This window comes from Kogia breviceps, chromosome 10 (assembly GCF_026419965.1).
Source record: "Kogia breviceps isolate mKogBre1 chromosome 10, mKogBre1 haplotype 1, whole genome shotgun sequence".
In the NCBI taxonomy this organism is placed as follows: Eukaryota; Metazoa; Chordata; class Mammalia; order Artiodactyla; family Physeteridae; genus Kogia; species Kogia breviceps.
Genome location: NC_081319.1, coordinates 42,404,963 through 42,430,817, shown reverse-complemented (window position 1 = coordinate 42,430,817; position 25,855 = coordinate 42,404,963). Strand labels below are relative to the sequence as shown.

Here is a 25,855-nt window from a genome sequence, read left to right as displayed (position 1 = left end):
AAATAAATTAGTGGAATTCTTTAAATTGACACTTATAATTGCTCACCCAGTATTTTCTCATTGAATATACTGTTACAGAACCAATTCGGCATCACACATCACCTACCGATGCAATTTTCTGGTGTCTAGGTTCTGTTCCTGTTCATGCAAACACGAGGGAGAAGTTAGAGGTGACTTGGGAGAAGATGAGCAAATCCAAGCACAATGGCGTGGACCCCGAGGACATCGTGGAGCAGTACGGCATTGACACCATCCGGCTCTACATCCTTTTCGCCGCCCCTTCTGAGAAGGATATCTTGTGGGATGTAAAGAGTAAGTCACCTTCCTCTTCCCAGCCTGCCCCCTCCGTGATCCGCCTCGGTGCTGAAGGAATTCAAGGAAGGAAATGTCTTTGCTGAGTCAATAGTAGGGTTCTAGGAATCAGCTCTGTGAAGCAAGTAGCAACTTGCCCAACATCCTGTGCCATTCCTAGGCCAGTTTTCTCAGATGTAATGAGCCTCAAACCTTTGGGGGAGCTCGCTGTGACTGCAGACTCCCAGTCCTCACCACAACCCTGCTGACCCAGCCCCCAGGGCAGGGCCCCGCAGCCTGCCTTCCATGAGTCTGTGGCGTTCTCATGTAGGTTCTACGAGGATCCCACTTTGAAAACATTTCCTTGAGCCAGACTGGCGTTTGTGGTACTCCTGGGCTCACTGTGGTCCACAGAGGCCAGTCCCCTTTTGGTCTAACCTGAAAGGTTTTTTCTAGAATGGTGTCATTGCCTCTCACCAGTCCAGAAAACCCCGCATGGGGCCTGGTCCTGATGTTACCTGTGACCTCTTCAGTCACTCACAGTAGCCTTCAGAGGCCCCCGCAGGGGAGATTTGTCCCTCCATAGTTGTTTAGACCTAAAATGGTGTGAGGTAAAATAATCTCAGGTATCTGGATATCCTAGAATAAGCTGTCCAACAGTAATCAGTAATTCAGTTTTCCTTCATGTGGTCTTATCCAAGTGTTATGGGAAAAAGAAATCAGGTGCCTGGAATCACCGTTCAGTTCAACACACCATTTCTAGTGAGAAGTGTGGTCTGGAGCAGTGGTCACAGATGCCAGTCCTGGAACTAGCATCCCTGGGGACACTTAGGCCCAGGTTCTGGCTCCCCAGCCCTCCCTGTGGGACCAGCTCCAGGAATTTGTTTCTAACAAGCCTTGCAGAAGATCCTGCTGTGCATCCAGGCTTGGGAATGTCTAGTCCAGTGGCTAAAGTGTAAAAGACCTGAACTGGCCCTAATGTGGTCAGCCGTGTGACCCAGGGCCACCAGGTGAAGCTGTTCGACTTCTCCAGATCAGATGAACAGCTGATATGATGAACACATCTGAAATATGTGATACACACAGATCTGACGAGGATAGGGGTTGTGTTAAAACACCTCAGGCTGTGCAGCACTGCGGCTCAGAGTGTGGTCAGTGGACCACTGCCGCCTCTGCATGTTACCTGTCCACGTGAGATGGGGCACCTGCACCAGTGTAGGTCAACCCTGTCTCCAAGCACACTGTTAGTTCCGAGGACACTTTTGTCACAGCAAGCTTTCTTAACCAAGGAGGCAGTGCCCTGACGCACATCCTGGCCCAAGCTTCTAAGCTCGTTGTGGGCCAGTGACAGATGGTGGAAGCCCTTTGTGTAGCCCTGCCGTCCTGTACTCTGAATATCTGGGGCTCTTAAAAATGATAGAGTCAGTCCTGGTCTGAGTTCCCAGACACTGGAAGCCAGGAAGGACTCTTCTCCGTGCCCTTGGAGAGATCCACCGGGCACAATGAAATGTCTCTTCATTCACAGGTGCTTTGTCACTTAGGTGTAACCAAACCAATCATTCTCACATGTCTCTCTTTGTCTCTCTCATTCACTGACATTACACTCAGCCGACGCTCTCCCTGGGGTGCTGAGATGGCAGCAGCGTCTCTGGTCCTTGACAACTCGATTTATCGAGGCCAGGGTTTCTGGGAAGGTTCCCAGGCCTCAGCTGTTGAGTAACGTGGAGAAAGCCGAGGGCAGGAAGCTGTGGGAGTACAAGAACTCCATCATCTCTCAGGTCAGAAACCTTCCAGGGGACACTGGTTGATTCTGTAACTGAGCCCTCGTGATCTGTGTGGCTCACCCTGCCTTGGGGTGGGCACTCTGGGTCTTCCTCCTTTCTTATTATGGTGGCCCACTTGCCTTGATTATTGATCTCACTGGTTTGGGTATTTCACCAAGGTAGAGCAACAGTGCATACGTTGTCATGAACAGAGATGCTCTCAGAAAATGGCTTCCACTAATGGTGGCTCCCATTTATCCATCCCGGATCTCAAGAAGCTGCCCACTTTCCATGTTTCCATATTTAACACATCCAGGTAGAGAACCAAATTTAATATCATACTGATGACACACTGTATATGTTATAAAAACAGAAACAGAATTTTAGAGTTGAAAGGGGCTTGAAAAGACTCTCTTCTTTAGCCTCCTCATCATCCCGTCTATGGGCAGAGCTGAGACACAGAGAGGTTAAACGTCTTATGAAAGTCACACAACCAGTGAGGAATGAGCAGAGAGTTCCCTGATACTAAGAATAGCGGGTACTTTCCCACTCAGGTACTTTGTTACACAATGTTCACGTGAGTTATTGTGGGTTAAATTTTACAGGTAAAATAATTGTTCACTTTATCTTCTTAGAGAATAGTATATTATGTTTTTAATATATATATAAATTTATTTATTTATTTTTGGCTGTGTTGGGTCTTCTTTCTGTGCATGGACTTTCTCCAGTTGCGGCGAGCGGGGGCCACTCTTCGTCATGGTGCGTGGGCCTCTCACTGTCGCAGCCTCTCCCATTGCGGAGCACAGGCTCCAGACACGCAGGCTCAGTAGTTGTGGCTCACGGGCCTAGCCACTCCGCAGCATGTGGGATCTTCCGGACCGGGGCACGAACCCGTGTCCTCTGCACTGGCAGGTGGATTCTTAACCACTGCGCCACCAGGGAAGCCCTGAGAATAGTATATCATTGTCTAAATCATTTTAAAAGATTCTTCATTGATAGCATCCCTTTAAATTGTTCATCTAGAAGTCTGCTATAGACATTCACCTTTTTTAAGAACTTTGTGAAAAAATGTCATATATCTTTGAAAGAAGGCCTTTAGGAAATCTGAAGCCATTTTTTGATGGGACCAGATACCCCAAATTCTCCTTAGGCTGAATTTTTTTTTTTTAAGTTGTGCTGATTCAAACTTAGAAAGTTAGCCAAGGTCACTTCCCTGGACTCTGGCAACTGATTACATTGAAGGAGCAGGGCTTTTCCTCTGGTTTGTATGACCTGCAGTGGCCCTGGGTCCAGCATGGTCTCATTTATTGACACTTCTTCAGCTTCATTTTTATCCTCTCTACTATAGTGTACAGAAACAGAGCTCACGAATTGAATTTAGTGATCTGAGTGATGCCTGAATGATTGTTTTCATACCCCATATTTTCTCTTTGGATTTGGCAAATTCTTCTCTTCTGTCAGATAATGGAATTGGGTTATTTCAACAAGTTGGAAACTCTTGACATCTTAAGAATGTGTTATTTTTCTATATCTTTGCCCATGGTCAAAATTGAAAAGTACACCAACAGGAAAACTTGACAAATCGTATTTGTGTTAGTGTTGACTCCGTATTTGAAAATGTAAAACTGACCTTATCCCGTATACCAATAATCTTCACTGTGAATTGAAGTCATGTAACCATGGAGAGGTGACATCCTTTACCCCATCTCCTGTTTACTGTCATTTTGATGTTTGCTCATCAAATGGGTCCTGCCTCCTTTTCAGGTAATGATCAGTGTTTTCTTAGGCACTTACTATGGAAACCAACACTGTCCCAAATATGAGGGAAGAGTACCAGTCTTGAGTGGTGGAAACAACCTTGACTTTTTTTTTTTTTTTTTTTTTTTTTGCGGTACGCGGGCCTCTCACTGTTGTGGGCTCTCCCGTTGCGGAGCACAGGCTCCAGACGCGCAGGCTCAGCGGCCGTGGCTCACAGGCCTAGCTGCTCCGCGGCATGTGAGATCTTCCCGGACCAGGGCACGAACCTGTGTCCCCTGCATTGGCAGGCGGATTCTCAACCACTGAGCCACCAGGGAAGCCCACAACATTGACTATGATTTTAAAAATCTTTGTGCTGACGAAACATTAAAGTGACCATTTGAGATAGTGAATACATTTATAAATATCTTTTATTGCATGCATTTAGTTTCACACTTTTTGGATAATTTAGTTTTTTTATGGAAAGCTTAAAGGAAATTTGAACAGTGAATAATTCAACTTTTTACCAATAGGTGACTGCCCATTTCACAGAGGACTTCTCACTGAATTCTGCGATTTCTCAACTGATGGGACTCAGCAATGCCCTCTTGGTAAGTTGCCCGTCTGTGCTCATTTGCTGGTAACCGAGGAGGGAGCTTGGCTTCCAGTCACATGGTGAGGTGGCCTGCAGCTCCTTGAGGGCAGAGACTATGCCTTTCTGGACGTTTTATCTCCGAAGTCTGGTGTATAGTAGGTGCCCCGTAAAGTGAATGGGTGTGACTGAGTTAACTGATTAGCCACACCTCAGGAAGACACTGAGTGTTTGCAGGAACTGTTGAAGAATGGGGAACCCTGAGCTCCCTGAGGGGCGCAAGAGGACCCCTGTCCTGGAGGTTCCACATTGCAGAACCTTTGAGCATGTCTCTGTATTTCCCATTGGTCTGTGCACATAGGAAGCATAGCTGAGTGGTTAAGAATTAGGACCGACCTGGATTCTAATCTGGTCTCCATCTCTTAGTTAACCGTGTACCCAAGGACAGATGACTCTCCCTCTGTAACCCTTAGCTGCTTTATCTGTCAAATGGGATAACAATACTGCCCTCAAAGGGTAGTAAAAACCAAATGAGTTAGCATCAGACCGTGGGTGTGGTTAAATACTCAGTCAACAGTAGTATATCTGCTCGGGAATTCCCTGGCGGTCCAGTGGTTAGGGCTCTGTGCTTCCATTGCAGGGGGCACAGGTTCGATCCCTGGTCCGGGAAACTAAAATCCTGCAAGCCATGCAGCACGGCCAAAAAGACAAATAGTAATATATCTGCTGTTGCTGCTCCAGCTATTTTTAATACTGTGATTAAATGGGGAAAGTTCTTTGCCCAGAGCAAAAATGATGTTGAAGAGGGTTTCTTCCTGCCTGTTTGTGTCTCTGGATTTCACATACATTCATGGCCTTTCTTACCCAGCCTTATCTTTTTTTTTTTTTTCTTCATTACTTTTTTTTTTGTATATTCTTTTCATTCTTTTTTTTTTTTTTGTGGTACGCGGGCCTCTCACTGTTGTGGCCTCTCCCGTTGCGGAGCACAGGCTCCGGACGCGCAGGCTCAGTGGCCATGGCTCACGGGCCCAGCCGCTCCGCGGCATGTGGGATCCTCCCGGACCGGGGCACGAACCCGCGTCCCCTGCATCGGCAGGCGGACTCCAAACCACTGCGCCACCAGGGAAGCCCCCCCAGCCTTATCTTGTACACCTCAGTGTTCTTACATTGCTGTTCTTTTCTGTTCCTCAGCAAGCTTCTCAGAGAGTTGTTCTCCACAGCCCTGAGTTTGAGGATGCTCTCTGCGCCCTGATGGTGATGGCTGCTCCCATGGCCCCTCTCATAACCTCGGAGCTCTGGGCAGGTAGGTGGGGAGGCCTTGCTTGACCAGTTACTACCAGCATGTGCTCCAGCCTCTTGTTGAGCATTATTCAGGACTCAGATGTCCTCAGCCATGGGGTCCAGCATTTGGCATCTGCACTTGGGACCTCTCTGTGGAAATGGGAATGAAGTGAGAAGGTGCTCTGCAGGAGGACTTGATGGTTATTCTGGGCCCCGTTCTCCAGACCTTGTGTTTAGAGGTCTCCTGTGACTTCTGCGGATGTTTCAAGGGAGCTTGCAGAAGACAGGCAGCCTAGGGATGCTGTGTTTACATCATGCTTTTATCTGGGGGCCTCTGAGAAGTAGCATTCATTTCTTTTTCATAATTATTTTAGCTCTTCTCACCTGTTTATTCTTCTCAGTAGAACTCTGGCATAGTTCTGTTAAGTTCTCCCCAAATCTCCTTGAGATTTTGATTGAGATTTGGTTAAACCTAGAATTAACTTGAGAAAGTTTCACATTTTTACTGCATCTAGGCTTCCATCCCAAAACATGATCTGTCTCTCCATTCATTCAAGACTTCCCTCATGCCTGGGCAACTTTTGTAATTTTCTTCATGTAGGTCCCACACATTTCTTAAGATTATTCTCAAGTATTTTATCTTGCCTCATTTCATTTTATTTTTGTTATTGTGACTGGAATCCTTTTTCTTTAATAATTTTTGACTGGTAATGTCTAGCATATAATTTTTAATATTAATTTACTTCCTTATTTTCTAACCAGATTCCCTACCAATCTCTCCTCCTTCATTTAAGGGGTAGAATCCTGTTGGATTTTCCAGGAGTCTATGATCAGCAAATCAGGTTAAGTTTTCTCCTTTCTGATAGTAATGCCCTTGTGTCTGTTTACTTTCTTTAATATACTGCTTAGAAAACCGTATGTAATGTTAAAGAATACTGGCAACAGCCAATCTTGTTTCATTTCCAGATTTAAATGGAACACTTCCCTGTTAGTTGTGGTGTTGGCTGTTGGTTTAGAGTAGATATTCCCTGTCATATTAAGGAAGCGGCCTTCTAACTTTGTTTACCAGAACTCATCTTAGGAATTGAGAAGGTAGATTTTACTTAACATCCATTCTTCAATTGTTGAGGTGTTGTATCCTTTGCTTTTAATTTTCCCCTTTGCCCTGTTGTCATGACCTATGTCCAATTAATTGATCGTCTAATAGCCTATTGCAGGATAAATTTACCTTAACCATGGGGTAGTAAACCTTTAACATACTGTTAAATTCTATTTGCTAGTGTTTTATTTAGAATTTTGCAGTTATACGCCTAAGAGACACCAGTTTTTTCTCAGTTTGCATTGTCAGGTTTGGGAATAAGGGTTTTGCTGACTTCACCAAGTGAACTGAGTTGCTTCTGTGCTTTAGAACAGACTATACAGGACAAGACGTTCACCCATTCTTTGCTGAATAGACAGAATGCCCTAAAGGGTGGGTGGTATTAGGCCCTGCCAGGCTACTGCCATATCATATTAGATTATGTAGCCTTTCATTATCTCCTTAGGCAGGAAACATGCCTCTTTCATTTAGCATTGGTGATCACATTAAGTCTTCTAAATGGCATACTGTTAATTCTTTCCTAGTCTTCCCTTCTTTTAAAACAAAACTTATCTAATTTATAATAAACGTGTTTACTCTGACCCTAGAATATACAGATCTCTCCCTGTTATCGTCCTTTTTTGTCCCACATTATCTGTCTGCCTCCTTCATTTCATTTCTCCCAGGAGGGACTGATGTAAATGGGGTTTTCAGAAACTCCCTCCTTGCATTGCTCCTCCAGTCTCTGTGTTTTAGGGCCAGGATTTGGGGGGATGGCACAGAGGGTCTGCTGTCTCCAGGGTCCTGTCCCTGCCCAGCAGGTCTTACCAGACAGGTGTACACTCTGGTGTTACCCTGTTAGTCTGTCCTTCAATTGTGTGACAAGATCTCCAGCAGGACATACACTAAAGCAGTATGGTAGAAACTGGCCCATTTCAAACTTTGCTCCATGTTTTTTTCCACATACAATACCAGTGGGCTTTTGTGAGCTGTGTTATAATAAGGAGTGGGTCTAGACTGAGTCTTAGTTTTGCTAGCATGTCTCATTCAGCCATTCAGTAGACATTCATTGAGAATGTATTTTGTGCCTGGCTCTGTTCTAGGCATTGGTACGAAAGCTGGGGAGGGCATTCTGAGCAGCGTGCATTGCAGTCTGTGTTCATTCACTTGAGAAGATCTTCCCTCAAGCTTTACAAATTCATGGCAACTAATTTATTTTTTTTTAATTCAAAGAAACAATGGGAAACCTTTGTCTGCTGGCTCTGCACATGTGTATGTGTGTGGCTCCTCTGAATGAGCATCGGGGGCTGTAGCGCAGTCAAGTGAGGAGTCCTACACACCAGGCATATCACCCTGGTCATTAACTCACAGGTCTTTGTCAGGTGCCTTCTGGAGAGAATGGGGCCACGACCCCTTCCTGCCTCTCCCAGCAGCGGACAAGGGCCAGTGTCACAAGGTGTTGAAAGTCCTTAGCAAACAGAAGTGCTATGTTGTGAGGGTCATTATTGCCATCCCACACTGTCAGTCACTCTTGTCTCAAGGCTTTGGGACAGTTTTTACACACATTTGGTTTATTCTAAAAAACATAGCTTTCATATAACATCTGGTTTCATTCCTGCATCTTTGAAAGATAACCAACCTCACAATGACTATAATGGAAATGTGGTCATTGAGTGGGGCATGTTCAGAAATGACCATTTCTCAGAGTTCTCCAGAGAAGCAGGTTTTCATAAAAGAGATCCTCCCTCAAGGGCAGCAGAATTGAGATCTGTCTTCTGGGGGGCAATTTGGAGTCCTTGGGCAAAGTGGCCATCATGGCTCTAGATAAAGGGAAACTTTTAGAGAAGCCCAAAGTACTTCTCTACCGATCGCTTAAAGAATCAGTGGAGACCCAAGAAACAGAACCAGTGTCTTGGCAGTGTGCACACTTCAACAGGATGAGGAAATATTTTTTTCCTTCCTGAAACTTTGGATCTGAGAAGGTCAATAGACCATATCTGAATTTACAAACTTATCTTTTGTTTACCATCGTAGAATACTGTCCTATCTATGAGGGTGTTAAGGAAATTTTGCACATTTGGAGTTACTGATACTGTTTCCACACAAAGGACACAAGGTTTCCTTTGTTGGTGGATAGTAAAAAAGCGGAAAATCACCAAACAGGGAGCTCCTTGGTGGTACTCTGGTTAAAGGTATCATCTTATCATCATCAAAAATGACCTTTCTGGGGCTTCCCTGGTGGCGCAGTGGTTGCGAGTCCACCTGCCGGTGCAGGGGACGCGGGTTCGTGTCCCGGTCTGGGAAGATTCCACATGCCGCAGAGCGGCTGGGCCCGTGAGCCATGGCCACTGAGCCTGTGCGTCCGGAGCAACGGGAGAGGTCACAGCAGTGAGAGGCCTGCATACCGCAAAAAAAAAAAAAATTGACCTTTCTAAGAATATACCAGCAATACAGATGAGCTGGTTTTATCTTATATGCAGAATAAGGGCAACTGCCTCAGGTCCCGCTCTTGAGCAGTTGGTGGGGGAAACTACAGCAGCTACGCAGGTATAAAGCAGGGGGGGAGCCTGACAGCAGCTAAAATACTCTAACATGCACTCTCTCACCAAAGCTCCATCAGGAGGCTTGTTGTCCATCTGTAAGATCCACCCTCCCCCAAGTTGTTCTCCAGTCTACTGGCTGCCACCAGTAACTGGGTTCAGATAATACAGACTCTCCCTTGGTAAATGCTTTTGGCAGTTTTAGGCATGAGTAAGTGTGCCTCCTCAGGATGACCCTCCTCCTCCCCCTCTACACAAGGAAATCGTTCTAATGCACAGTGCCCAAGTTTCATTTCCATAGTCTTTTTCTTCATCCTTAGAGAGCACATTTTTTTGGGGAAAAAAAAAAGATCAGGGTTTGGCTGGGCATCTAGTCCAGTATTTAGCTCAAAATGATATTCCAACAGTATTCAGGTTCACATAAATTCATCTCACTTCAGTTCAGACTCAAATTCACTGTTGGTATTAGTCATCATATTATTAATCACAGTCTTTTACTGAGCCTTGCTCAGGGTTTGTTAGGAAGCACCTGTCTATGCCTTTTTCCAGAGGCTCAATTCTGCACCTTCCTTGGAAGGGTCACATCCTTGCCAAACCTCCATCGTGGGTGGTGGAACAATTTAGCTTGTGCATGCCTCCCCAAGAAATACGTAGCTAATGATGATAAGAATGTACGGTGTCAAACTGGAGAGGGACAAAATGGTTCTAGTGACAAGATTATCTCTGTCAGAGAGAAAAACTCTTCAGTGGGATTTTTTCACAGCCTCCCATTCAGTGCTCTGAGGAGTTGCCTTGCAAATGTCCATTATTCCTCTGCTCAGTCACACCCTAGGACAGCTCTAGCCCTCATTACTCATTTGTAATAATAATAACACCTTGCATTTAATGTACTGCTTATCATATGTATGATATGTCCTATAACATTTATGATATATTTATCTACATTTAATTATAATTTAATGTGTATATTTTATAATGTACTGCTTTATCATATATGTATATATAGTACATTAAATTCACGATAATTTGATACCCATCTGTGAACTAAATAATTAACCCAGCAGACTTGAGTTACTCAAATCTTGTACCTTCTCAGAAGGGCCTACTTGTATGACTAGCCTTTGGCTGGCTCCTAGGAACTGAGGTCTTAGAATGTTCCCTATGCTACTAACTGATTAGGGCACTGTGCATGCTTGAGGTCTTGAACCACATTATACCAGCTTGTGTGGATAGTCTGTGTAAAAAAATGTGATTTATGGTAAACACCTGCTTTCCTTCTGGGGGGTCTGAAGTTTCAGTAATTGCAGTCAGCACTGCAGTTACCCCAATAAAAACCCTGGACTCTTAGGCTCAAGCAAACTTCCCTGGAAGAAAACATTTTGCATGTGTTTCTGCAGTTCATTACTGGGGGATTTAGTATGTCCTGTGTGACTCCACTTGGGAGAGGACTCTTGGAAGCTTATACCTGGTATCCTCCAGCTTCTGTCTGATGTACCTTTTTCCTTTATTGATCCTGCTTTTTATTCCTTTGCTGTAATAAACTATAGCCTGACTATTAAAAAAAATGACCTTTCTAATAGGCAGCAGCTTGGATGGATCTCAAGGGGATTATGGTGAGTGAAAAAAAGCCAGTCTCAAAAGGCTATATACTCTATGATCCCATTTATAACTTTCTTGAAAAAACAAAATTATAGAGATGAAGAACACATTAGTGGTTGCCAAGGGTAGGGTTAGGGACTGGGCAGAAGGGGTGGTGGCCATAAAAGGGGAAAGGGAGTCTTGTAGTGATGGAACAGTTCTGTCTCTTGAGTGCAGTGGTGGTTATATGAAGCCACATGCACACACGTTAGTGCTTATAAAACTGGTGAAATCTGAATGAGCTCTGTGGATTGTACCAATGTCTATTTCCTGGTTTTGATATTGTGCTGTAGTTATGCCAGATGTTACCACTGAGGGAGGCTGGGGGAGGGTCACAGGACCTCCTGTACATTTCTTCTCAACCTCCTATGAATCTATAATTATTTCAGTTTTTTTTTGTTTGTTTGTTTGTTTTAAATTACCTTTCTAAACCCACAAATCCTGAGTGTTGAGATTCTGGTTCTGGAATGTCATAGACAATGAGAGAGGAAGGAAGGGAAGAAGCAATTTATTTCTTGTTGTGGAAGGTTTTAATACACACACACACACACACACACACACACAACTGACCAGATGCAGCCATTCATCCCAGTAGTGTGTGAGGTGCCAGTGTCTCCTGCATCACTCTGCAGAGCAGCGTGAAGGAGCTCGTGGTGATGGGGTGGGTCTGCCCTAAGTGCCCAAGGAGCGCTGCTTCTAGAGGGTGACCTCGCAGCTATACAAGCCCATCTTCCGAAGAAAAGTGCGTAGAGCCAGCTGCAGAAAATAGCTCCACCCTCCAGTGTACCTCTCTGGGCTTCTTAAAGCAAAAGCAAAACCTAGATTTTTCATTGAAAAGTACATCTACTACCACTGGCATTTTTTACAGAACTAGAACAAAAAATTTCACAATTTGTATGGAAACACAAAAGACCCCGAATAGCCAAAGCAATCTTGAGAACGAAAAATGGAGCTGGAGGAATCAGGCTCCCTGACTTCAGACTATACTACAAAGCTACAGTAATCAAGACAGTATGGTACTGGCACAAAAGAAGAAATATAGATCAATGGAACAGGATAGAAAGCCCAGAGATAAACCCACACACATATGGTCACCTTATCTTTGATATAGGAGGGAAGGATATGCAGTGGAGAAAAGACAACCTCTTCAATAAGTGGTGCTGGGAAAACTGGACAGGTACATGTAAAAGTATGAAATTAGAATACTCCCTAATACCATACACAAAAATAAACTCAAAATGGGTTAAAGACCTAAATGTAAGGCCAGAAACTATCAAACTCTTAGAGGAAAACATAGGCAGAACACTCTATGACATAAATCACAGCAAGATCCTTTTTGACCCACCTCCTAGAGAAATGGAAATAAAAACAAAAATAAACAAATGGGACCTAATGAAACTTAAAAGCTTTTGCACAGCAAAGGATACCATAAATAAGACCAAAAGACAACCCTCAGAATGGGAGAAAATATTTGCAAATGAAGCAACTGACAAAGGATTATTATCCAAAATTTATAAGCAACTCATGCAGCTCAATAACAAAAAAACAAACAACCCAATCCAAAAATGGGGAGAAGACCTAAATAGACATTTCTCCAAAGAAGATATACAGATTACCAACAAACACATGAAAGAATGCTCAACATCATTAATCATTAGAGAAATGCAAATCAACACTACAATGAGATATCACCTCACACCAGTCAGAATGGCCATCATCAAAAACTCTAGAAACAATAAATGCTGGAGAGGGTGTGGAGAAAAGGGAACCCTCTTGCACTGCTGGTGGGAATGTAAATTGATACAGCCACTATGGAGAACAGTATGGAGGTTCCTTAAAAAACTAAAAATGGAACTACCATATGACCCAGCAATCCCACTACTGGGCATATACCCTGGGAAAACCATAATTCAAAAAGAGTCATGTACCAAAATGTTCATTGCAGCTCTATTTACGATAGCCAGGACATGGAAGCAACCTAAGTGTCCATCAACCGATGAATGGATAAAGAAGATGTGGCACATGTATACAATGGAATATTACTCAGCCATAAAAAGAAATGAAACTGAGTTATTTGTAATGAGGTGGATAGACCTGGAGTCTGTCATACAGAGTGAAGTAAGTCAGAAGGAGAAAAACAAATACTGTATGCTAACACATATATATGGAATCTAAGAAAAAAAATGTCATGAAGAGATTAGTGGTAGGACGGGAATACAACACAGACCTACTAGAGCATGGACTTGAGGATATGGGGAGGGGGAAGGGTAAGCTGTGACTAAGTGAGAGAGTGGCAGGGACATATATACACTACCAAATGTAAAATAGATAACTAGAGGGAAGCAGCCGCCATAGCACAGGGAGATCAGCTTGGTGCTCTGTGACCACCTAAAGGGGTGGGATAGGGAGGGTGGGAGGGAAAGAGATGCAAGAGGGAAGAGATATGGGAACATATGTATATGTATAACTGATTCACTTTGTTGTAAAGCAGAAACTAACACACCATTGTAAAACAGTTATACTCCAATAAAGATGTTAAAAAAAAAAAGTACATGTATACGCATATTGTAAACCCTTCAGTTCTTACAAAGGGTGTGTCCTAAGTTCCCTCCCATCCTCACCCCTACGCTCAGTTGCTCTCCCCAGGCACCTCCACTGCCAGTTGGATAGTTGATTTGACAGAACTCCATGCATGTATGTGAAATGTTTCTCTCTTACCATATGGAGTGTATAGAGTCGTTCTAAATCAACACTTACAGGCTGACCCTGTTCTTTTTTAACAGCTATATGGTGTCCTACCCTGTGAATATTCCATAGGTTATTAAACAGTCATCCACTGATGGGCATTAGAGTGATTTCTCCTCTTTTTCTGTTTTTTTGTGCTGCTTTGATATGAGCCTCTTGTCCAAAATACAAGTTATTTAAAATGTGGTGATAAGATCTCCATTTCTGTTTCTCTGGCCATTGTTACAGTTTCAACAGTGATTTATCTATCTTGGTTTTTGCCTCCGGCTTCTACCTCTTGTCATCTCCAAGTCTTCCATCAGTACTTTAATTGTGAGGATCACAGCAAGGGGACCCTTTGCCTCTCTTAAGTTTCTGAAGTAACTCTAATCTTGAAGTATAGTCTCACCATAAACCCATTTTTCTTTGTAAAAATGGTGGTAAAATATTGTAGCTATATTGTTTTGCTGTACATATATGCTGTATTCATTAATTTCAACAAAACTGTAAATCTTGGGAATTCCCTGGCGGACCGGCGGTTAGGATTCCACGCTTTCCCTGCCAAGGGTTCAGGTTCAATCCCTGGTTGGGGAACTAAGATCACACAAGCCACTCAGTGCAGCCAAAAAACACAACAACAGCAACAACAACTGCAAGTCTACAAATAATCTAGAAGTGTGGGAACACTTCTTGTAAGGGATGCTAAGATACTTGTCAGGGACAGTAAGACATCTGCTGATGTTAGGATGGTTTTATACATGAATGTGTATGCTGTATCAGTGTTGTTATTTCAAAATGATGTCAACAGAACCCTTTCTGTGGGTAAAGGCTAATGTGAAGTAGCATCACTTCCTGTCTACTTACTTGGAAGTGCCAGGGCTGGACGAGGTATGATGGGGATGAGACACCACAGAGTCCCCAGGTCCTCCCCTGTGTGTATATGAGGATGGGGGTGGGCTGGAGACAGGCCTGCCATCCACGGGCACTATGACCACCCAGCACTGACTCCAGGTGCCATGGTGGCGTGGCGACTTCGCCAGCTCTCAGAGCGGGAGAGGAGGCTTGTTTCAGTTATTTCACGGGAAGGTCAGCAACAACAGCTCTCCAGAGGAGGGGCAGGAAGGGGGTGGGCTGAGAGCGACAGCTGGCCCTGCATGGTGGCCTTGTATGCCAGGGCCTTGCCACTTCCCAGCCTGTGTTCAGACTTTTCTCTACATGCTTCCCAAAGGCCAGCTCTTGACCTGACCTGTGTCACGTAAAAAAACCATTGTATTTGCCATGCAAATATTAAGTATTTTTACTACCCTAAAAAGAGCAGGAAGGCAAAAACACTACGTAGAACCTGGGGTAGTAAGTTTCTTTTCCTCCCTGCTGAGCAGGATGGCCCCACTCCCATCTATATGGAATCGCTGGCGGGGGCGGCCGCTATAAATAAGCATCCTGATTGCTCCAGGAAGGCTGGACTTCCTCATTTTTTTTAAAGTGGAATTTGTAACAGCTTCTGCCCAGAACATTTGTGTCCAATGTCCTTTCATCTCCCAGGCATCCTGTACAACTGCCATGCTGAGATTTTGGAATGCTTCCCACTGCAGCTGGGTCACAGGACAAGGCATGCTGGCCCAGCCAGCTAAAATAAAGAAGTAATTATCTTCCTTCTGTGACCTCTGTCTTGCGATATGAGTCTTAATAGGATCCCTTCTGAGGAACAAGCAGGAAGCTCCTTTCTGCTTCTGCCAAAAGGCACATCTGTTAGAAATGGAGTAGGTTCATTAGAAGCATGGGAACCCCAGGACACAGAGGCCAGATGGGCCCCAGGAATACGTCTTTTATGCTACTTGATTCTCAGACCCCAATGGGCCTTCCCTTCCCTCAGGTTGACTAGCAGCACAGGGTTACAATAGGAGTGACAGTAAAACATGGGAAGCTACAACAAATCTGTGATGCCTGCACAAGAGCCAAGACAGAGGTCAACAGAACAAAATGGACCAGTGCTATTCAGAGTGATCCGTAGACCTGAGGCTGGTCTAGGAACTGTCTCTAGACAAGATAAGGAGCTTAGCAGGTGCATCACCTGTGTTACTAAGCACATATTCGTGTAAGACTGACCATTTTTTTGGTAGCAAGAATTTCTCAATGCAGGAAGCAGTGTGTTGATTCATATTCTGGCCTGTTCTTCAGCTCATCACAAACAGGCATTTTGAGTATCTTTGTAGTGAATAGTTCTGAAACCATCCCTAATATAATATATTGTAAAAGAAAAATCACAAACCAGTAGGGAAGAGAAGGTTTATTCAACAGATTGGATTTGGAGAATTGACCAAGTATTTTTTAAGAATGTTTTTTCACATTATATGCAAAATAAATTATGGATAAATGGGCAAGAAAATGAAACCTTGAAAAGAAACCAGAAGAAAAATCTTGAACTGATGTTATAGCATGGGAAAACTGTTTTTAAATATATTTTCTAATTACAAAAGTAATAAGTATTCCTTGTAGAAAATCTATAAAATTTTTTTTTGAAATTTATGTTTATTCTTATAGTTCTAGTTATTCCATTTCACTCTGTATAATATTCTGTTGAATAAATAGCTCACAATTTATTTATCTAGTCCCCTACTAATGGACACATGGGCTATTTGAAGTTTTAATTATTTTTACTATTAAAAAAACGTCAACAATGCTTCAGTGAATGCTCTTGTAGCTGTCTTCTTCCTAATACTACTAAAGGCCTAGATAGAGGCAGTACATGAGAATTTCATTGTTTCACTTCCTCACCAGCATTGGTGTTGTTTCAGTGGTGGTTTTTCATCATCATCAATAAATTTGTTTTTTGTTTGTTTGTTTTTTGCGGTACGCGGGCCTCTCACTGCTGTGGCCTCTCCCGTTGCGGAGCACAGGCTCCGGACGCGCAGGCTCAGCGGCCATGGCTCATGGGCCCAGCCGCTCCGCGGCACGTGTGATCCTCCTGGACCAGGGCACGAACCCGTGTGCCCTGCGTCGGCAGTCAGACTCAACCACTGCGCCACCAGGGAAGCCCAATAAATTTGTTTTTAATAGAAGGATCACCTGTACTTCTGCCTTCCAGGAATAATGCTTGCTGCTATTATGATGTATTTCCTTCTAAATTTTTATCTGTTTATTTAAATATTTACTAAAACTGTGGCCATACTGTATATACTATTGTGTGTCATCCTTTTCCATGAAATTGATTATTAGCTTAAAATGTAGGAAAAAAGAGAATCCAAAATCCACCAGCATGATCCTGGTGGTAGTTTGGTTTCATTTTGTGGAGTTGGTTTGTACATACGAGTATTCATTAAATACATTACATTAGTATCTTTCAGAATAAAAAGTTTAAAAGATGCTATCCATGTGAACATGATTTTCTTCTTTGCTTTTAGACTTTTTACAAATTTTCTGCAAGGAGCATGCATTACTTTTGTCATCAAAGAAAATAAAATAAAACATTGTCATTCACAGCCCAGTGTTTGGGACTGGCATTGGTGGGATTCATTCCCTCTGTCCCAGACTTGGCCTCAGACCGTCCCCTGAGCTATGGGCCCGTCCCTCAAATGCATCTGCTGGTCTCAAGGCTAATAATAAGGGGGAGGTATGCAAGGGCCACCCCACCTCCACCAGCCCTGGAAAAGCCATTCACAGCATGAGGGCTGTGCATCTGTCACAGCACCACCCCCAGCGTGGGCACACGGGCCACATGCACTTGCCCGCTTGCCCAGGACTTGCCTCTGGGAGGACCAGGAGGCAGTGGCAATGTATCACACAACAGTTGCCCAGGGATCTGTTTTCTGCTCTGTGTATTTCCTGCCCATCTGGGGGCATCTTTAGTACACGTGAGATCAACAGAGGCTTAGAAATCAAACTTTCCCTTCTAGGAAGCCCCTGGTTGAAGTCCCAAAGCACTGACAGTTGGCCCTGAGCAGCTCTGGATGGTGAGCCTCCTCTGCTTTGGGAGCTGCAGCGTGAAGCACTCTAGGAAGAGAGACTGGAGAGGGTTTCATTCCTCCCTGCTTCCTCGGGTTTGACCCACCCTGAGCCAAGGACAGCTCTTTCCAATTTGGTCATGGCCGGAGCCCCTCCTGAGAAGAGTTTAGAGGAAAGGTTGAGCGCCTTCTGAGTGCGTCCAGAAGGATTGCCTCGCTGTTCTCAGCATGTTGGCTCTGGTGATTATGAGTAAAAGTACTCTCAGGCCACAAGTATTCATGGGCCAGAAAGGAAGCAAATGCAGCTCATTACTTTGGGATCCACTCTCAGGAGCACAGAGGATTCCTTCATAAGCAGGACTGCACAGAGACCGAGTAAAATCAGCAGCCTTGCTTTTGCAAATGCACTTGAGAACTGTGTGTCCGTCCATCGTTATGGCTTTGGGTGTCGTTTGAAAAAATCGAAGAAAAAGAAAGCTACCTATAAACTGGGATGATGAGCCAGGCTGAAGGAAGTAGGGGGCGCCTGGTAGGCTGTGGAAAGCCACGGTATGGCCTCCTGGGGCCTCAGACGGCTCCAAGCCAGGCTGTGTCAGGGCAAACGCTTTATTAGTGCTCCCAAGGGCCTCGTATGTGCTCAGTGACTCTCTGTGCCTTGGCGTTGCAGGCCTGGCGCTGGTGCCGAGGAAGCTGTGTACTCACTACGCCTGGGACACCAGTGTGCTGCTTCAAGCCTGGCCAGCTGTGGACCCGCAGTTCCTCCAGCAGCCCGATGTCGTACAGATGGCGGTTCTGGTGAGTGTCTCCTGCACCCCCCAGGGCCAAGGCGAACTGGCCACACACACACGGATGAGTTTGGAAGTTTCTCGCCAGGCATTTCTAGCCCATCCAGCTCTACGCCCAAGCCTCCAGCCTGTCTTCCTTTGCCAGCACCTTCAGTTTTGAAGTTACCACATACCAAAAGCTTGTGAGCATAAAACTTGTGGCCAGAAAGTGGAAAGTATCAACCTGTCCTGCATTATAGGTTCTAATTGTCTTCCTTTCCAACTGTGTTTCAATCTCTCTAGGTTTCATTCAGTTGTTCTGGGCTCTTGGAGGGGGTGGGATGATGGTGAGGAGGTGGACAAGGAACACCTCGCTCTGCAAAATATATTTCAGAGGGCTTCCCTGGTGGCGCAGTGGTTGAGAATCCGCCTGCCAATGCAGGGGATACGGGTTCGTGCCCCGGTCCGGGAAGATCCCACATGCCGCGGAGCGGCTGGGCCCATGAGCCATGGCCGCTGGGCCTGCGCATCCGGAGCCTGTGCCCTGCAACGGGAGAGGCCACAACAGTGAGAGGCCCGCATACCACAAAAAAAAAAAAAAAAATATATATATATATATATATATATATATATATATATTTCAGAAAGGCTAAATGAAATTTATTTTTTGGTAAATTGCATCATTTTAAATACATAAAAGTAGTTGATTATAGTTTATAGAGCAAATAACTCCCCTATAGTTTATCCTTATGTAATTTTTATGTATTTAATTTGTTTAATCTGAGACCCATTATGAGGAATATCTCTTAAATATGCTGATGTGGCTGAAGAGGGAAAGAAAACAAGGGGTGAACCTTTTAGTCTGAACCACACGTGGGCCAGCTAACTTACATCCCAAGTTTAATTTAACTCTCACCACCTTAAAAGATAGGCATAGCTGTTCCCACTTTTTTCAGCTGAGGACACAGGCTCAGAGAAGCTCGTCACCTTGCCCACGTTTATTTGTTCATTCCTCAGTCATTATCAAGTTACCTATGCTATCAATACATCAGGCACAGTGCTAGGCTCTGGGGACACAAACCGAAATGCAAGAAACAGGGTCCCTGCCCTCACGGAGCTTAAAGCCTGGTGGGAAAGATAGGGGAAAAGAAGAAGGAAAGAGAAAAATAAACAAAATAATTGTAAACTGTGGGAAGTACCACAAAGTAATCACCCAGGGGCTGACGGGCCTGCCAGGCCCCACCTGCTTTGTCTGCAAACCCTGGGCCCTGCGGGCAGATCCATGTTGGGAAAGACAGTTTCCCCCAGGAGACTGGCTCCTTCACAGATGCTCTGTCTCCATACCACCTCCCCGACACTTAGTTCCTCGCTGCCTCCAATTCTCCCCCGCCATGGAGGGGAGGTGGGGGGCTGCCCTGCTAGGCTCCTTCCCAAAATCCTCAAAACCGAAACCAGCCTGTGGCACAGAGAGGCGATTTCTTTAACTTGAATGATGTTTCTAAGAAATAACTATCTGTGTACCCCTAAGAACTCATCCTCAGCGCAACTGAGAAATGCCAACCTGAGACACCGAAGTTTTAATCTGTGAAAATGTCTTTCCATTTTAAATTACCACCGAAGAAAAGAAATTTAGTTTTGATAATGGGTAAAATTTCAGATTATCATTGAAATAAAAATCCAAGATTTAAAATGTGTGGAGGACTCCCTGCAAGTACACCCAACTCAAGAACCTCTGGGTTGGGGCACTGTGCCATGTGGCAGGACTTCTGCCAAGCTCTGTGTTCTGTCTCCACGTGATCTCACTTGGTGCCATGGCCAGAAATAGAAGTTGCAACACAGAACAATGTAACTCGGTGTAATTCAATTCAGCCGTGCCCGTGTGCTCTGGGCCCAGAGGCACTACATCGTCTTCATGGAGCCCAGCACCCAGGAGGGACAGTCTGGCGAGGTACACGCATTGTCACGCACACCGAGAGTTTGTGTAGCGTCCAGGTTAAGATGTAAGAGCTTGGGAGTTGGACCATCTCAGTTTTACAAAATACTTAATTTCTCTAAGCCTCAGTTTCCTCAGAAAACACAGGGCCTGCCTTACCTGGTTGTTGAAAGAATTAGATGGGATAACGCCAGGAGGTACTTAGCCTGCTTCTGGACACACTAATGACAAAAGCCACTAACACGCAGTGAGTACCGACTAAGAGGCAGGGACTGCCCTTAGAACTTTCCAGATACTGACTCATTAACCCCGCACAACAGCCCTGTGAAGCAGACCCCACTGCTTTCCCCATTTCACAGACGAGGCAGATACGTGCCTAACCCCATCTCACAAGTGAGGAAACAGTGGCAGAACAGGGCTTAATAACTCACTCAGTAAATATTAACCGTTGCTAGCATCAGCATCGCTGCCTCTGGCAGTTGGGGGATTGGAGGAGGCATCCGAGGAAGGGGATGTGGACCTTGGCTTTGAAAGAGGAGCAGCCTTTCCCTAGTGGAGAAAGGAGCAAAGGTGGGGGAAGTCCTCACTGGACCGTGAGCCATGGAGGGGGTGGAACAGAGGAGAGGCAGAGGCAGGGCAGCACTGGAGAGAAGGCCAGACTCCATCCCGAGAGGTTGGGGGCTGGCAGGGAAGAGAGAGGGTCCATGGGGTCATCCCGTGTCCACCACTTGCTGGAAAGGGGCCTTGGGTAAGTGGCTTCACCTCCTATCCCTTAGCTTTGCCCTCTGTGAATCGGGGATGGAACGGCTGTGACCTACCTCACAGGCTTGTGGTGGGGATAAACAGGTTCACTCAGGTGGATTGTGGAGCACAGTGCCTGGCACAGAGTGAGAGCTCAGACAGCGTGAGCTTTTATTGTCACTAGCCATTGCAGGGCTCCTGCCAGTGAGTAGAGGTGGCTGGGGCAGGTGGATAGTGCTCGTGGCCGGGGGCCCTCCAGGCAGCTGTTGGAAAAGTCCAAGAGAACAATGCAGAGGCCCGGACCAAGGCTGAGCGATGAAGTGGAGGTGGCAAAGCTGAAGGGCCAGAAGCTTGCAAGCCCACCAAATGGGGACTGGGAGACCTTTCTAAAGTCAAGCAGCCGCTGTTTGAGGTGATGTCTTACTTGTCTCCCACGCAGTGATCTAGGCTAATGCAGCCCATAAAAATGCCACTAAATTCTACAGAAATCTGAAAAGATAAGGTGGATGATTAAGGGATCCTGGAAAATGTGCTTGGGTTGAAACTTCAGAAGTTATTCCTGGTAAATTTTCATAACACAGTGACTTTATTTTCCAAGTTAAAAACAGGAGCATTTTTGAAAAAAACATAAGCATTCTTACAGGAGCGATGGGATGGAGGATATGAAGCACAGCTGTTCAGAAGCTATTTGGGCCATGTGTCGCTTTCCTCGGTGGCAGTATCAGTTCATATCTGATATGAAGTTTATCCTTATGAAACTAATATTCAGTGAATACGGCTAGAACCGTACTGGCCCATTTTAGGCAAGAGTTGTGTGTGATGTGGGTCCAGCTTCCAGGTGGTCAAACTTGAGTGCACCCTTCTGGAGCCAGTCAGCAGGGAGGGAGGTTGCCTACACGCCCCAGAAATTAGTCCACGTGAGATCTAGGTAAATCCTCGGTGACACACCCTGTAGCCAGATCTGAATTTGATTTGAGCTTCAGTAACACAATAATCCCTCTCCGCCTGGATACAGCCTAAGCCATCTCATGCTGAGGATTTTTTGACATAGTTTCCACCACAGCTGTGATGGGGCAGCACTCAGGAAATACAAGGTGGCGCCCTCTCCCTCTCCTTATCGAAAGTGTTCAGGCGTTAATCCTACCCATCTAAGTGCACTTTGTTCTTCCGAGAAGCTGGGTGCTGCCTTTTCTTTCCTTTTTCCCGTACTCCCTCCCCACACAGAGGCAGCAGTACCCTGGAGGGGCAGTGGGTATTGATGTCTGGATGCCTGCCACTCTCAGGACTTTCCTCATTGTTTGACTCGGCTTTTCACCTTCTCAGATCAACAACAAAGCCTGCGGCAAAATCCCTGTGCCCCAACAAGTTGCCCAGGACCAGGACAAAGTCCACGAACTGGTTCTCCGAAGTGAACTCGGTGTCAGGCTCTTACAGGGGCGAAGCATCAAGAAGGCCTTCCTCTCCCCCCGAACCGCCCTCATCAACTTCCTGGTGCAGGAGTGACTGCAGGGATGCTGCGGCTACCACGAGGGCTTGAGGCACCTCCTCCAGGTCTGGGATGAAGGAAGGAGTCTGGGGCCCAGGGGCAGGAAAAAGCCAAATGTCTATTTAATATATATACATAAATTTTATTTATTTATTTATTTATGGCTGTGTTGGGTCTTCGTTGCAGTACGCGGGCTTCTCTTTGTCGTGGCTTCTCGTTGTGGAGTGCGGACTCTAGGCACGCAGGCTTCAGTAGTTGTGGCACGTGGGCTCAGTAGTTGTGGCTCATGGGCTCTAGAGCGCAGGGTCCGTAGTTGTGGCGCAGAGGCTTAGTTGCTCCGTGACATGTGGGAATCTTCCCAGACCAGGGCTCGAACCCGTGTCCCCTGCATTGGCAGGCGGATTCTTAACCACTGCGCCACCAAGCCCCAAGCCCAGTGTCTTGAATGTCTGCCTTTGTACTCTGACGGGCTGGCATCAATAGAGTGCCTCTGAGATGTGGCCTGGTGCAGGGGTGAAGGTGGGTGGAGGCAGAGGAGAAATATGAGTGAAGCGGGGTGGGGACCCAGTACCTTCCTCCACCCTTGCAGGGTGGAGGAAGCATCTAGCCCCATAGGAAGCCACCAGAGATTCAGCTGGGTGGGAGCGAGAAGGTGAATTGAAAAGCAAGTGAGGATGAGCACGAAGCCTCTCGAGCATCCTGGGAGCTTCTGGACCCCAGAAATTGCACTGCCTTAGTCAGGTCTTAGGAACATGAGGCTAAACTGAGGAGGCACAGGGGCTCAGGAGCAGCGTGGGCAGTCACTGTTGAACAGGTGACAGAGCCTCAGCATCGTGGTGGATTGTCTCCCGCCTTCAGGCTAGATGGAGAAGCCATTTGGGTCGTGTCCAAATATCCATATGCGGAATGGACATTGGGGTCTTCAGAAGTTGCTCGGGGGGATTCCCTGGTGGTCCAGTGGTTAGGACTCGGCGCTTTCACTGCCGTGGGCCCGGGTTCGATCCCTGGTCAGAGAACTAAGATCCTGTGGGCTGGCACAGCCAAAAAAAAAGAAGAAGTTGCTCAGAATCAAAAGGCAAGCAGGGCTAGTCTGGCTGCCAGCACTCCCACCACTTCTCAGCCCTGCCGTGCAGGCTGTTCCCACTCCAGCCCAGCTGGACTTGCCTGCCCGGCCTTCTCTGATCCTGGTACTCAGGCTCTTGGGCAAAGTACCACTTCCCACTGTGAATGGTGAGCAGCGCTTCCTAACTACTCCCTCAGGGTGTAAAATTTGCTGTGAAGTGAAATGGAACGGAGCTGGTTCCAGCCTCGGATGGAACAAATCTCGGAGCCCGCTGCAGCTCAACAGGGAGTCTGCTCACGTGCGCTGCAGATGGTGATGCCGCCATGGATGTGGCCCCCAGAGCCAGTCATTAGGAAGAGCAAGTCCACCGCAGGGGGTGGGACTGATGCCACCCAGGCGTCTCCTCCTGTGCTTGAGCCACAGCAGTTGGCTGCCAGGGAGACCCTGTGTCATTGTATATTAGGGTGATCCTGGGTTTCTGTGAAGTCAACTATCAGGTGCTCTTACCAGAACTGGCCTAAGCCACTGATTACTATTTAATAGGGGGAGGAGGAGGAGAATCTAGCCATTTTGTGACACTGAAAATCTGTATTCATTCTCTGATGCCTTTTTCTGAAGTAGCCTCAGCTGTGGTCCCCTGCACTTCAGCAGTTAACAGATGACTTTTTTTAATGGAATAAAATGTTTGTCATGTATGACTTTGGGACATATGTGTGATCCTGGAATAGCCACCATATTCCAATTCTGGGAGTTAATCAGGAACAGATTGAGGTATTCCATCGTCATCTGAAGCACTGGCTGTGTGCCTGACTCCACGTGGACTGTTATAAAGTGGGATGCATGGGGAACTTACAGAACATGGTAGACCATACTGACTCAGGAACGTTAGTAACAGCAGCTAAGTCACTTGGCTCAAACTTAATATTCTGCCTGATCCCCATATGCCCAGAAATCCTGCTTTAATTGATCTAAAGTGCACTTGGGCATCTGGGAAATCTTAAAAGCTCCACAGGTGATTCTAACGGACATCTAAGTTTGAAAACCACCAGATTAATTGATGCTTTTGAACCATATGTCTAACTAGTCCTTTCTCTCCCTAACCTTCAGCTTAACTGAGATGAATTTGGCAACAACCAAAACACAATGAAGTAGAGCTGGGAAAGACTAGGACCAGAAGGGAAGGCAGGGACCGGAACTCTGGAGCAAATATTTAAGACGTTCCTAGAGTTGACTTGAGTGTACACAATCTAATTCCATGTACCAATAAACGTGGATTAAATATAAGTGAACGGATGAGGATATTTGGTACAAGAGGTGAGTGTTTTTGCTTGATTGTCTTGTTTATTCCAGAAGCAAGGTAAGTGGGCTTGAATCTGTTGACAAGATGAGTGTAGGAAGCCCTTTGTCTGCACATGATCTGGCCACAGCAATGGTGAGTCCAGCCTCAAGGCCACTGGACTAACCAGCATGTCTTTGCAGACCTTTTTCTCCAAGAGGATAAAACTTTTAAAAACAAGAGCTCATTGGTACTACTGAGATGGTTGGTGTAATGGAAAAATTGAACAGAAAAATCTGATCCCTGGGGTGGGAAATGATCTCAGTCCTTTATTAACTGCCTTGATTAGGTCAAAAACTGGACTCAACAAGTTCACTTGCATTATGTCATTTAATTTCCACTAAAACCCTAGAGGGAAGGAATTATTCTCTCATAAATATGAAGATACCCAGGTTCTGAGGTTCAGTAATTTGCTCAGTTTCCACAGCTAAGTAGAAGAACCGAACCCAAACCCAGGTCCTCTGGCCTCCAAATCCCCTTATGCCATCCACTGTGTCTACCAGTCCCCTCACCTAGTTGCCCATCTTGCTTGAAGTCAGGAAAATTGAGATGTTGGCTAGAAGCTTGGGGCTTACTAGGGAAGCCTCATGACTGAATGGAGTGGCCATTATTCTTATTGCCTTTGCTGCCTTGGCTTAGGGTTTACTGATTGATGGCCTGAGGCTGCTGGGGGCAGATGGCCCAGTGGTGTGAGCTAGAGGTTTGAGGCCACATAAAGAAGTCCACCAGAAATCCTTGCAATCCACTCATGGCCCACAGGCTTCTTGGCAGGCCAATGCTCAGACAAGATGGCCTCCAAACCAAAAGCTGAGGATCCGAAGTTGGCTTTGGTTTTCATTTCCAGGTGGTTTGATTCCTGAACTGAGCCCAAGTCAGGGTTATGAGGCCACTAGTGCACACGGACACGCAGCAACATGCCACTGGGCTGATGACATTTCTGCTGGGCC

At 45.7% G+C, this 25,855-nt stretch overlaps 1 protein-coding gene across 5 annotated transcripts in view; it reads left to right on the top strand.

Annotated features, from left to right (window-relative positions):
* Positions 1-22,666, top strand: part of LARS2 (leucyl-tRNA synthetase 2, mitochondrial) — a 283,460-nt gene extending 260,794 nt beyond the window's left edge. For all 5 annotated transcript variants that reach the window (XM_067044468.1, XM_067044469.1, XM_067044470.1 and 2 more), the window contains 6 exons: positions 130-312; positions 1,900-2,069; positions 4,325-4,402; positions 5,575-5,686; positions 18,253-18,380; positions 22,347-22,666. In XM_067044468.1, the coding sequence (XP_066900569.1) occupies positions 130-312; positions 1,900-2,069; positions 4,325-4,402; positions 5,575-5,686; positions 18,253-18,380; positions 22,347-22,526 (851 nt within the window). In that variant the 3' untranslated portion in view covers positions 22,527-22,666. The remainder of the gene's footprint in view (positions 1-129; positions 313-1,899; positions 2,070-4,324; positions 4,403-5,574; positions 5,687-18,252; positions 18,381-22,346) is intronic.
* Positions 22,667-25,855: the final 3,189 nt, after the last annotated feature.